General features: G+C 39.2%; 1 protein-coding gene across 1 annotated transcript; it reads right to left on the bottom strand.

Annotated features, from left to right (window-relative positions):
* Positions 1–3,749: 3,749 nt before the first annotated feature.
* Positions 3,750–13,460, bottom strand: csnk2b (casein kinase 2, beta polypeptide). Its single transcript, XM_067612585.1, has 7 exons — positions 13,305–13,460; positions 12,627–12,708; positions 11,223–11,325; positions 10,477–10,592; positions 8,865–8,940; positions 7,692–7,881; positions 3,750–6,316 (listed from the first exon to the last, which is right to left on the bottom strand). The coding sequence occupies exons 2-7, from the start codon at positions 12,696–12,698 to the stop codon at positions 6,226–6,228; spliced, it is 648 nt and encodes a 215-aa protein (XP_067468686.1). The 5' UTR covers positions 12,699–12,708; positions 13,305–13,460; the 3' UTR covers positions 3,750–6,225.
* Between the last annotated feature and the right edge of the window lie 472 nt (positions 13,461–13,932).

Genomic DNA, 13,932 nt, shown 5'->3' with positions numbered 1-13,932 from the left:
CCCTACCTTATGTAAAGAAGAGAAAGCAGGGTTTTCTCTATCAAAGTTTGAGCTTCACAACACAGGTTTGTGGAAGTGTGTCATTGCTCAAACAAAGGATATTTCTGAGGACCTTAGAAGGAAAGTTGCTGATACTCACCAGACTGGAAAAGGTTACAAAACCATTTCTAAAGAGTTTGGACTCCACAAGTCGACTGTCTGGCAGATTGTGTACAAATGAGGACATCCAGAACCAGTGTTACCCTCCCCAAGAGTGGTCGGCCAACAAAGATCACACCAAGAGCAGTGCGTGTAATAGTCTGGGAGGCCACAAGGGACCCCAGTGTAATGTCTAGGAAACTAAAGGCCTCTCTTGCAGTGGCTACAGTCAATGTTCATGAATCCACCATCAGGAGAACATTGAACATCAATGGTGTGCATGGAAGAGGTGCAAGGAGAAAAGCCACTTCTCTCCAAAAAGAACATTGCTGCCCATCTACGATTTGCTCAAGACCATGTGGATAAGCAAAAAGGCGATCGGGAAAATGTTCTGTGGATGGATGAGACCAAAATTGAATTTTTCCGCTGAATGAGAAGTATCGTGTTTGGTGATGAGCAAATACTGCATTCCAGCATGAGAACCCTATCCCATCTGTGAAATATGGTGTCATGGACTGCGAAAAGTACGTCCTATCCACTTTTCCTTCACCTCAATGGAAAATGTCACAAGGTCAAGGAAAGATGTTAAGGAGAATTCATGAGGACTTAGGAAAAGACAACCACAGTGCTAAGAGAAGCTGCACTTACACTGGGCTATGCATCTTAGATACTTTGCCCCATGCGTTCTTACCATGTTGTTTCATGCAGGCTATATAAACACGGACAACACAGTGAAAAAAATGACTTCATCACCAAGGTCAGAATTGAATTAAATATAGAAATATAGGCTATTAGCCACAAAACTGAAACGAAATTGTCACATTGAGAACGCTTGCTCATTCTCAACCCTCCTGAATCCCAATTATTGCATGAAAATAAATGTTAAATGTATACAAATCTACTACTGTACATATTATCATCCTTAAGTTTCAAACATGATGAATTAAAAACATCATCTGACTAAAACTGTCTCATATCCCCTTTTGTTTTGAAAGACAGATGTCTGTGTTTTGGTCAATGTGCTGATTATGATCTGGTATAATAGCTTAAGAACCACCACACAACTCAGTAAACACCTTGAAATGTTGACTTGATTGTGCTTTGAAGTTGTTATTGGTTGATACAGGTTGCAGATGTGACAAAATAGTTGATTCCCCAAAGATATTACTCTCAGATAATCAAGGGCCCAACATTACTGCACTCAACGATTGGCCAATGACTCATCTACCTAGCTGAGTAGTATATATCCCAACGAGCCCATCTTCAATTTGTAGCCTATAAAAGGGCAGCTCAGGAGTATCAGAATTATACAGCAAAATGGGAGACATGGAGCTTGCTGCTGCTGTGTGGCTCATCTTACAGCGAATGGTACGTGGATGCTGATATGTGTTTTGGACAGACCACAGGGCATGCTTCATTTGAATATACTTTCAAAGCATGTTCGTGCATAACTAATGTGTTTCTACACAGAATATAGCTGTTGTTTTGCCTCACACAACGATAACGCAGCACACTAGTTATTTATTTACCATGTCCCTATTGCGCAGATCTATTTAAAGCTGTCCAAAGACATGAGCTTTGACTACCGCCTTCTGTGTTCTTCCTCTTCGGGTTTGATCGTTTGAGTTTGTGAATGGTGCGTCGCTTGGTAGCTTTAAATGTTGCTGCTGCAAGGAACTGTGGGATGGAATTATCTCCTCTCCTTTCATAAAGGATGGTTACATGTACCCTATGCTAAAAGAGATTAGAAAGGAAGCATTGAAGCACCTTTCTGTAGCATTTAAAGAATTCAACCAACTCTTATCATGGCTGCCACTTAGATACTTCTGGGTCAGTTCACTATAGGAACCTTCCTAAGCAAAAAAGACTATTCGACTGTAGCCTTTGCTGCCTCTGGACCAGGACAGCTAGCAATCATTGATGGAGCTATGAGTTCTGAGATATACCAGCGAATTCCACAGGAAAATATCTTGGTATCAGTCTGTGAGCTGAAGCTCAACAGAAAGTGGGTCATGCAGTAAGACAACGACCCTAAACACACAAGTCGCTCTACCAAAGAATGTTTAGAGCAGAAGAAAATTAATGTTTTGGAATGGCTGAGTCAAAATCCTGACCTTGATCCAAAAAAAATGCTGTGGAAGGACCTTAAGTGGGCAATTCATACAGGAAGTGCACCAACATCCCCGAATTGAGACTGTTCTGTAAGGAGCAATGAGCTAAAATTCCTCCAAGCTGATGTGCAGGGCTGATAAACAGCTACTGGAAATGTTTGGTTGAAGGTATTGCTGCAAAATGGGGTCACATACTCACTTCATATAAATATGTAAGATTAGATCATTTTCCTCAATAGATAAATGAAGTTTAATGTTTTTGTCTCATTTGTTTTAATTGGATTCCCTTTATCTAGTTCTAGGTAATATTATACAGAAATCGGGTTCACAAACTTTCAAGCACCACTGTATTTTTGGAGTGTTTATGTGTTTTCTCAGCTTGTGGTTGGCAGAGCTCCTTAATAGTTGTATCTATTGCAAAGGCAAAAAATAAAAAAATCTTTGAGAGGAAAGTGCTGCAATATTGCCTCTGGGTGTGGCAAAAGAGAGGCTGAACATTTCACATGACTACACTATGAGCAGCTGAACTGACAAATTATAACTCAGAGCTGCTTAATTGCCACATTTTTGTGGAAATGTGAAATCAAACACACACACACACACACCTCTCATTATTCTTCAGAACATCACCATCAGAGGAAAATCGGCTCTCCTACAAAATCTAAACTTTAGGAGACTCTCGTATAAAAAAAAAACAGGGGATTCCTCATCACAAAATTTGTTCCCAAAAGAAGAAGAGGAGAAGGGCTGGTCCCCGAGTTGTGGTTTGAGGTTATCCTGAGTCATGAAGGAACCTCCTCCTTCTCCTCTTCTCCTTCCAGAGGGAGCACTCTGGAAAAATTGACTTGGTAAGGCCACATGAAGACAACTCAGCCCTGCCAGTCACTTTTTTGCCAAAGACAGCAGCAAAGAGGGAAAAACAGTTTTTATGAGTCACACATAAAGAAGCCATAACAGTTCGTCTCAAGGTGTTTTGTATGTTTCTAAGGAGGGCAGCCCGCTCATTTCCTGCATATTTTGAAAATAAAGATGCATTTTGCTCACTTATTACTTTTTTCCCCCCCTCCTCCATATATCAAAAGTGAATTAAAAGATAAGTGCAAAAGCCTGACTGAGATCTTGTGATCTTGCCTGTGCTTTTCTATGGTGTGTATTTGTTTTCGTGTGTTTGTGGGTGCTTGCCCACCAATGTTGTTACTCAGAATCATGTGAAATGCCACTGCAGCCACACCCAGAAGCAAGACGACCATTTCTCTCCCTCCTGTCACCACAGGAAATCTTCCTTCAAGCTCGAAAACATACACACAACAAAGAATGCAATGACGTTTGTGTAATGTTATCTTTTCATGTTTAAGATTTGAATTTAGTAGTAAGTTGTGCCTCAGAAATATTTAGAAATGTAGACAAATGAAGCTTTTCATAAGTAAGAAGCTCTCTACTGACACTGTGTGGTAGGAGGGCAGAACAGCAGCATTACAGAGAAATAAAAGACAAAAGAAGTATGAAAAGAAAATAGAAGTTTATTGAGAATTCTGAATCCTGCTCACCCTTCCACAGTAGCAGAAAGACAACGACAACGACATGGACAAACATTAGTTAAAATCTGGACACATAAATACCGATTCTCTTGTATCATGAAATCCAAAAAACGAAAAAAAAAACCTATTCCAATCACACAAACTCAAAAGTAGACAGGAGAGGGAGTGAAGGGAGGGCAGTGTGTATGTGTGTATCTGCCCCGATGTTTCAGAAACAAAAAAAAAAAAAAAAAAAAAAAAGCGGCTGGTGGTCTGTTTGTCTCTAAACCTGAACATAAATAATGAGACTGTGCGGTGGAGAGACACCAGTAGAATCAGTGCAGTGGTGGAGTGAGCCAAAGGATTCAGATTGTCTAAATTCCTCTTTCTCTGAGTCTCCTCCTTGATCTTTAAACAAATAGTTCCACGTTTTGGGAAATACGCTTAAGAGTTAGATGAGAAGATTAAAAACATGCTCGTGTTTGTACGCTAAATATAAAGGCTAGGATCAGAAGACAGTTTAGTTTAGCTTAGCATAAAGACTGTCGCTCTGTCCAAAATAGGGCTGCAACTGACGATTATTTTCATTATCGATTAATCCATCGTTTGATCTATAAAATGTCAGAAAATGGTGGAAAATGTTGATCACTGTCTCCCAAGCTACAACCTAAAATGTTTTGAGAAACCAGTAAGTATTCCAATTTAAAGAAGCTGGAACCAGAGTGTTTTTTGCATATTTTTTTCTTAGAAAAAAAATGACAAAATGATTAATCGATCATCAAAATAGTTGTAGATTAATTTCCTCTCAATCACTTGATTAATCGTTGCAGCTCTAGTCCAAAGGTAACGAGAGTCAATCTACCGGCACCTCTAATCAACACATTACACCTCTTCTGTTTAATCTGTACAAGAGCTGAAGTTGCAGTGTTTCAGGGGTTTATGTGCCAAACTATCTCTTGGCTCGGACAAAATAACTTCCTGAAGTCCCCTGTAACACCGCAACTTGTTTTTATACGTCTGTTTTTGTATGGATTAAACAAACAAGACGAAACATGTTCATTAGTGAACTCTGGAGGTGCTGTTAAGCGGATTTTGTTACCTGTGAACAGAGCCAGGCTATGTTTCCCTCCTGTTTCCGGTCTTTATGCTAAGCTAACTGGCTGCTAGCAGTCGCTTCATATTTACGTCACAAAAATGAGTGGTATCAATCTTTTTCTTTAACTCTCTGCCAGGAAGTAAACGCATTTCCAAAAACTATTTCTTTACGGGAGATGGAGCAATGAGGGGAAGGTGGTGGTGGTGGTGGTGGTGGTGGTGTGGGGGTGGGTGGGCTGCTGCTGCAGAGGGGTCTCGCGGGAAAAAAAAAAACGTAGCACAAGTTATATTCTCACTTGGGTACCAATAAAGACAGTTGTTTGACACGCGCACAGACAGCTGGAGAAATGACACAGGCTTGATTACAAATTGTCTGAACAGTTCAGAAGTTCATGTTAGTTTGATCTATTTCTATTACACGTCCTTTAACAGCAGAGGAAATAAAGACTCTTCTAAGAACAATCACACCATCTGGGTGTTTTCGCTGCATCTTAAGGCAAATTTAACAGAATGCTTTGCGCTGCGTGAAAACAGCAACAACACCACAAAACATCAGACAGAAACAGCAACCAAATTTTTTTTTTTTCTTCTTGTTCTTCTTTTTACAAACGAGTGATACAGAAAAACACCCGTCCAAACTGTCTCTGCGAGTGCCAGCCTGAGTGTACATGCACTGGGGGTTGAGGGGGGTGGGGAGGGGGCTAACGGGGAGAGGAGGCAGGCTTCCAATGACGGAGGGTTTACCACCACTCTTTACCAAACTGTGCCAAATACAGAAAAAAACCCACAGAGCCAGAGGTGAAAACTGACCAAACATTGCACTTTTTCTTTCTTTTTTTTTTTCTTTCTTTTTTTTAAGCTTTCTGTCTCATGTAACAGCCCCGTACATTAAAACTCTTTCTACAGATCCTGTAGTGTCACCCAACGATAGAATAATTTTCCTTATCAGTGTGCTCATAAAGCAGCAGCATGGAGCCCCTGTATTGTTCAGCTTCCTCTTACCTCACCTCCTGTTTTTGGCACTGATGAGTTTGGTAAGGTACGTGCATGGAATCCCAAGTGTGTGACTGCAAGTGTGTGTGTGTTTGTTTGTTTGTGTGTGTGTGTGTGCACGTGTATGTGGTGAAGATCATGGCTGTACGTTCTTGTGTCTCACTCACACTCAAAAATCTTTACACTTTTGTTTTCATTTGCCCTAAACTAAACCAAAATAATACAGTCTTCAGGGTGGGGAGGGGACATCTGAAGAGCTTTGTAAAATGCAGGTGACCTCTCCCCCATCTGACAATAATTATTTCCTGTCTTCTCTCTCTCTCTCTCTCTCTCTCTACAAATCCATGCTCCTCTTCCTCTTCATCTGTCTTCTAGCGGATGGCCTTGACGGGGCTCTTGAAGCTGGAGGCTGCTTGCAGCTGCAGCTGGTAGGCCATGGGGTGGATCTTGAACCCGTACAACCTGGAGAAAGAAGACGCAAACAAACATCTGAGCATTTTGAAGAAATAATAACATTCCAGCAGCATGACGTAAAATATGCCTCGCAACTAAAGCTACAAATAGCAACTTCAAATACAAATAACTAAACATGCGCTGCTGCAAACGGATGTCACAACCAAATGAAATTGGATGCAGGGAAAACATGACCAAAAAAACAAAACACTTGAGTGTCTTCAAGTGATCAGAAATGTGACAAAATTAAGACTTTAATAGCTTAAATGTTTGTGTAATCAGCCAAAAATTTAAAAAATAGGTTGCGATACAGACAAGCATGCAATTCCTATCAACAATAAACCAACAACAAATATTTCTGTTGGTCTCCTAAGGCTGAAACTAATAATTACTTTCATTAGATTAATCTGCGGATTATTTCCTTAATTCTGGGTGATATCTCTAATAATTCCATTAATTTAAATTTTAGTTTTTCCACGATGTGTAAAATGTCTAAATCTTAAAATCAAAAAAAATGTCTGCTGTAATTTCCCAGAGCCAAAGGTCGTGTTTTAAAATTGCTTGTTTTGTCCATCCAGTTGACCAAAACCCAAAGACATTAACTTTAAATTGATATAAAAATCAAGAAATGCAGTAAACCTTCACACAGGAGAAGCAGGAACAAAAGAATGTTTTGCATTTCTGCTTGAAAAAAACAATCCATTCATCATTTTCAGCTCTATTTCCTTGTCATGTTATGAATCATCACAGTCGGCAGGTGGGAAAACATCACTAAGCTCTTACTTGTCATGTGGTATAATTTCTGGGAATTTAAGTTCAGATTTTTTTTCTGTCATCCAAATCTGACACCGCATGGCTTAAAATGCTTCTTCGTTCAAAATGGATTTCAAACTGTCTCTTACAGTAAAAAAAAAAATACTGCTGATGTCACAATCGGAGCGTTGTTAGCTGGCTGAGACTGCAGAAGCATCAAACATGCCTGTATATGTCAATCTCTGTCAGAGCGGATCACACCGTGAATACAGATTGTTCTGCAATATTATGACATGAAGAGTGAGCGGATTCATCTTTAATCTTCTTGTAGCCTGCAGTGTTGTGTTTTGGCTTCGTAACGAGGATACACCCACAACCTTAAATTGTGCAGTTGCACGATTCTGACCTGAATTATTTGGGTGTTTATTTTGTTCGGTATTACAATTAAAATGTATTTTTGATGATCATGAAGGATCATAGTTTCAGGCGCTGCCCTGAATACCTTTTTCCTTGTTGTTTGTGTGTAACCAGGGCAAATAAATCAACTTTAAAACTCAAATTGCAACGCTGCAGTGTGAATGTAGTGATACTGCTCTCTGGACACCTTTAAAGTTCGACCTGCTACACTCACCTTGGGACAAACTGATTGGCGGGCCTCTTGGGCCTGTACTCAGGGTGAACCATGAAGAGCATGTGGGGGAAACCAGTGCCAAAGTAGGCTCCATCTGTGTGATGGTGCCTGGAGGACTTGGGTGTGTAGACGTCCATGCACTTGGGGCAGTACAGCTTCACCATGGCCTCTCCTGGGATGTCTGACAGGCCTGTGGAGGTGGAGGAAGAGGAGCAGGAGGGAAGAAACTGGCTTAGACAGTAATTCAATATATCATATCTACAATAGAGACAGCACTAACTTACACTGGGACACTGCTATTGCAAAAAAAAAGTCCTCGTTCCTAGATACTGAAATATGGCCCTTACTGAAAAAAGTAAAAAAAATAAGACAATATTTCGAATCAGGCCAAGAGTGATGAGCGATGAGCTGTTGTATGTTTTTACACATGCAAAGCCAAGAACAGACTGCAGCTAAATTCCTGAATAACTCTTTGATTCTTTGAACCTCATGCAAAATGCTGATTCCAGTGTTGAATAAAGACCTCAAGCAAAAAAAAAAAAAAAAAAAAGACAGTGTGACACCAATAAGTATCGTCATGGAAACCACAAACTTTTCACAGTTATATACACCATCTTGTTCTCTGTCTTATTCTGTCGCTTGCTATATAGTAAGTGGCATCCGAGGTAACACTTTTTAAACATAAATGCAGCAGTTGCAAGCATGTCCAGCTAACCAACACACACTGCAGCACTTAAACAACTTAAACCAACTCTGAGGTGAAGAAAATAACTCTTTCCCTGGAGCTGACGGTGCAGCAGAGAGGCTGCTCTCCGCTGCTGGAGACTTGACATTAATAACAACACAGCAGAGCGCTCCGCCTCCCCCTCACTGTGTTATTCTAAATACAGGTAGGAGACTGTAAGATGCTTTCAAATTAATTAATGTTGTTAACTTTTTAAAATAAATAGGCTGCAGACTGTTTATCTTTTCTGCCAGTTATGTTTCATATTGTATTTCAGTGGACAAAGGACACTCAGTACACTGGAGCAAGAGAGTGAAAATAGTGCCCCCTTTTCTATTCATTCAATCAAGAATCGGTTTTCAATCGAATTGTGAGATTTCCAAAGACTTGCACCCCTAATAAATTGTTTAAAATAATAAATTACAATAGTCATAATAAATTTTACTCACCAATAGGAAGCATAGGCTGATTCTCACAATACACCCGGGGACAATAGCCAAAGTCTCCCTGCTGATATTTCTCCAACTACAAAGAAGAAAAGAGAGTTTAAGATTAAATGATGATGACGATGATGAGAATAACGATAATAATTTAGGTCAGGACAAAAGGAACCACATTTTCTCAGCTGGGGCTGTTGTATATACAGAAAAGATCGCATAGACAAGTATGCAGCATACAAAGAATGTGTCTTGGCGTTGCACACAACAGCAACAAGCAGCTTCGACTGCAGAAACTAAACTAACAGTCTCAGCCACTCCGCTGTTGAACACCTGCTGTTCACTATCATAGAGCTGCTTCAGTGAACTAAGAGTCCCAGTTATAAAAAGTGACAGGTAATAGGCCAAGTGAATTTCTATATCAGGGACTCTAGGGAGCCTTTTCCACAGGAATAATAATAGTTTTGAAATGGGATACAAATCTTGATATGAAATATTAACTGTACAAAGGACATGTAGACTGTACGACGGACAAAGAAATTAAGTGTATGAAATATAAAAAGTGTAAAAATTAAATGTGACGTGCAATAAATAAATCATAAGTGTTAAGTCAAGTTTGATGAAATATATGAGAGTGACAGGATTAAATGAGGGAGGTGAAATATAGAGGCCACTTTGATAACAGTACAGTTCAGCTTTTTTAGGTGGGCTTCCATTATTGATTCATCTGGCAATTATTTTCCTGATTAATTGTTTGGTCAATAAAATGTACAACAATTGTGAACATCACTGTTCCCTGAAGCCTGAGGTGACGTCCTACAACATCTTTCATATTCACTTTACTATCATATATGACTTAACAGCTGGAATCTGAGAATTTGGACATTTTTTCCCCTAAAAAATTACTTACTACAATTATCCAAAGAGTTGGCAACTAGTTTTAGGTCCGTTGACTCATCGATTAATCACTGCAGCTCTAATTTCAAGGATCATTTCTCTGCAGTTCGTTTTGAGTCAATGTGAATATAAACCATTAAGGGTTGGAAAAAAAATCTTGCAAAACAATCCAACAACACCACGAATTACGGTTTCAAGAACTACAGAGATGAATCACCACCTCCCCGACACAGTGACACTGAATAATTGAACATCATAAGCTTTTTAACTATTGCGGTGATATCGCCTTTGAGTTTATTATACTGCAAGTTCTTGTTAGTTTGTCTACCTTTTGTTTAATGACACCTTGGCCAAAAAGTAACAATTCAACAAAAACCTGTTAGGTTTTGGAGGTAAAGCGCCACCGAAAGCTGAGCTTGGCAGCCACTTGCATGAGTTTAACTCTTGTAATGACAGCTGATAAAAGGTCTATTTATTTCCCAACATTAATCTAACATTGTAACCCATCACTGAATATATTAAATGACCCCATTCTTCCTGTTAAACCTGCTGTACTGCATCAGAATTCAACTGTCGTGTTCAAACTTGCAGGCATCATCTCACACGCTGTAAATAATTTTCCACCTCGTCAAGAGAAAAAAAAAAAAAAAAAAAAAAAGGTGATGGAAAAACAGCTTCTCTAATACAGACAGCGGTGGGGGTTTATGCTGACACAGAAGGCGCCTACCATCTGTGCGATGCCTCGGTTAGTGAGGATGTAGCGTGCGTGGATGAGGCCGTACAGCATCTCAGCTGCCTGCTCTATCAGGTCGCTCTGGTTGGGATTGTCCTCCAGCTCCTCGTCTAAAAAAAGACAGAGAAGATTGTTGAGGTTTCTGACAGTTGAAAGAAGTGAATGAAAAAGATTTTTTAAAAAAGGACGGGGGAACACCAGAAGCACAACAGAGAGAATAGGGACACATGATGGTTTTCAAAGCGTGATACATCAATAAATCCTTAAAAAAGGCACAAAACAGAGACAACAAAAGATCTAAAGAAGCCTGAAGTAGACTTGCAAGATGAAATGCACACCTGCACTGCTATCTGTTGTTTGTAATGATCTAAGAAAAGAGAGACGCAGCCTGCACACAAGCAAGGCAGGCTAAACAGGCTTAAACCGAAATCACATGACCCTCCTAAACTTTATTTATTAGTTGTCATGTGCAAAAGCGCTTAAAATAACCGAATGGCAGACGTTAAAGTCAGGAACACTAATGGTGACTCCTGCAGTTCCTTTAATCTTAACTCTTGATCTGTGCTCCACATGAAGACGCAGATCAACATTCAGTCTCAGCGTTTGTTTGTTTTACAGTTGCTTAAGGCTTCTCTGCTGGTGTTTGGGGTTGTTTTTCTCGCTACTGATACAACATTTAGGATGGTAACCAGAGCTAAACTAAATTTGAGAGTGTGGAGGCATGAATGTAACATACAGACCTGGTTCAAGGTCCAGGATCATGTCTAGGGCCTGGCGGTAGTGAGGAACCTGCTCATTGAGCCCCGTCAGGTTGAACTTGTCCTGGATATAGTCTTCATCCACCTGATAGACGGGAAATGAGACGGATGAGGAAAAACGGATTATTTGGTGAGAACTTAATGTGGAATATAACAAAAGAAAGGTTCACATTTTTCAGATCAGTCAAAGATGCCACATGACTGCTTTCTCACTTACATGTGCCATCGTTGATTTTACATGATTTGTATTAACTTTAATGGAAGAAACCTTTCTCTATCGGAATAAATCATGTATTTTATTACTTTAAAGCCGCCTGATGTGGATTTTTCTCAGCTTATAAGTAACTAAGAAGATTTCCAACTCTACAGTGAGTTCGTACATTCAACATTTTTTGCAGTAGGCAGTTTTATGAACGGATGTGTACCTGAGATATCTGAGTTACAGGAGATACCCATGCAGGACTGCGATACAATGTGTACAGTCAGCACCGGTTATTTTGATAAATCGATTACTCGCTTGGAGTCATTCTTTAAGGAAAAAAAAAAAAAGGCCAAATTCTCTGGTTCCAGCTTCTCAAATGTGAATATTTTTCTCGTTTCTATGATATTGAAACAGTCCATAAACTTAAAATATCTTTGAGTTGTGGACTGTTGCTCAGAACAAAAGAAGACATTTAAGGACGTCATGTTGAGCTTTGGGAAACAGTGATGGGGATTTCTCATTTTCTGACATTTTATAGACTAAAAAAATTAATCAATTAATTGAGAAAATAATTAACAGATTAAGTGATAATGAAAATAACTGTTAGTTGCAGCACTAGTCCAGGTGTATTTAGTAAAAATAACAGTAAGAAAAATATGCTAATAAGGAGAATAATACATTCTGCTGGACTCATAACTGTGGGATTGAACGTTTTGAAGTTTTTAAAGTCCAGCTTTTACTTTAATTTCACTGATACATTTCTAACTGGATGAGAATAATTCATAGATATAGATAAGGCTGCAAGTAACAATTATTTTCATAATTACTAGATTAGTTGTTTGTTCTATAAAATGTCAGAAAATGGTGAAAAACGTTGATCACTGTTTCCCAAAACCCAAAGCGTTTCCTCAAATGTCTTCTTTTATCCTGATCAGCAGTCCACAAACTAAATATGTTCATTTTACTGTAATAGAGGACTAAATTAACCAGGAAATATTCATAGTCAAGAAGCTGCAAACAGAAACTTGTTCTATTCTTTCTTAAAAACTGACTCAAAAACCATTAATGGATTATCAAAATAGTTGACGATTAACTTTCTGTCGATTGATTAATCAATAAGTTGACTAATCATTGCAGCTGTGGACATAAGACAAATGAAAGTACAGGAGAATGAGGCAACTCACCTCACAAAAAAACTCATTCCCCCTCAAGCCACAGAACCAGGAGATCCATGACACTTCCTCTGAACTACTCATCTCTGAAGACCTTTAAAGAGAGAGATGGAAACATGAAAATACAGAAAATAACACTATATTCACACAAGTCTGAGAACTTCCAGTCTCAAATTCAATGTTAATGCCTGCGGCTGGTTAGATTCTTCCATAATATTTATAATATATCTTATATAAGTAAGTAATTGACCAAAACAGATACCGTGTAAGAATAATAGCCTTTCCACAAACGAATAACTTGGCTGTATGAGGAAATAATTAGTGACTGACCGGTCAGAATTGATTAAGGCTAGGCTACCTAGCTAGCAGCATTATCTTTCCAACAGTTAGTTTTATAAGTTTGCCGCTGCGTTGCAAAAAATGACCGTGAATCCATCAAAAACATGCATTATTCATGGTAAACCCAACTTTAAATATATAATGCAGTTATACCAGACGACAAACTGTTAATGTAGCCGACGTTAGCTCGCTAAGCTACAACCCGCTAACGGCTAGCATCCAAAATGAAATTCAATATGGCGCATCGTTAGACAACAGGCCTCATGAAGAAGATCGGCGCTTTCTGGGGGAGTCTGAGCGACCGCGTTTAACCGTCTGAGTATAGTTAGGTGAGCATTTCTTCCAGCTTACCCGGTTTTCAACTTTTATGTTGCTGTAAAATCCGGCAGATCAAATATTTAGCGATCTCACGGGTGTAAATAAGATGGACACCACCTCCCAGTTCACCCCCGCTAGGTCTCCTTCTTCCTCTGGTGCCTCGTCTGCAGGATGCAGCGCAGATTGTGTACTACTGCCGCTCAACGTTTAGTTTGAGTATTACATATTCTTTGATGACATAAAATTGTTCACTTCTGTCTTAAAACAACAGTCAGGTGTTCAAATGAACACTGAAAGACGTTTTCCTCGCTGTAATCATTCCTCCTGTTCATACTGGCTGTTAAAAGATCCCCTTCAAATGTGCTTTCATTGTAGGTGATGGGGGCCCAAATCTACAGTGTGTCCGCAATATAGTTATTTTGTACAAAAAAATGCATTTAAAAGTTTATCTGAAGCTTATATGATGTCTGAGTTAATCATATCAAGTAGATATCTGCCACATTTAGTCTTTTTAGCATCAACTTTGTGTTTTCTTGGACAGTGTTTCCCTTGTCAGCTGCGATGGAAGTATAGTAACAAAAAGAGGGACTTTGGCATTAAAAAACTTCAACGTTAAAAGATATCTACTTGATTTGACTCATTTGGATGGCTGAAGCTTCAT

The sequence above is a fragment of the Thunnus thynnus genome, chromosome 15 (assembly GCF_963924715.1).
Source record: "Thunnus thynnus chromosome 15, fThuThy2.1, whole genome shotgun sequence".
Lineage (NCBI taxonomy): Eukaryota > Metazoa > Chordata > Actinopteri > Scombriformes > Scombridae > Thunnus > Thunnus thynnus.
Note: the sequence above shows the minus strand (reverse complement) of the source record. Positions and strands in the feature narration are given on the sequence as shown.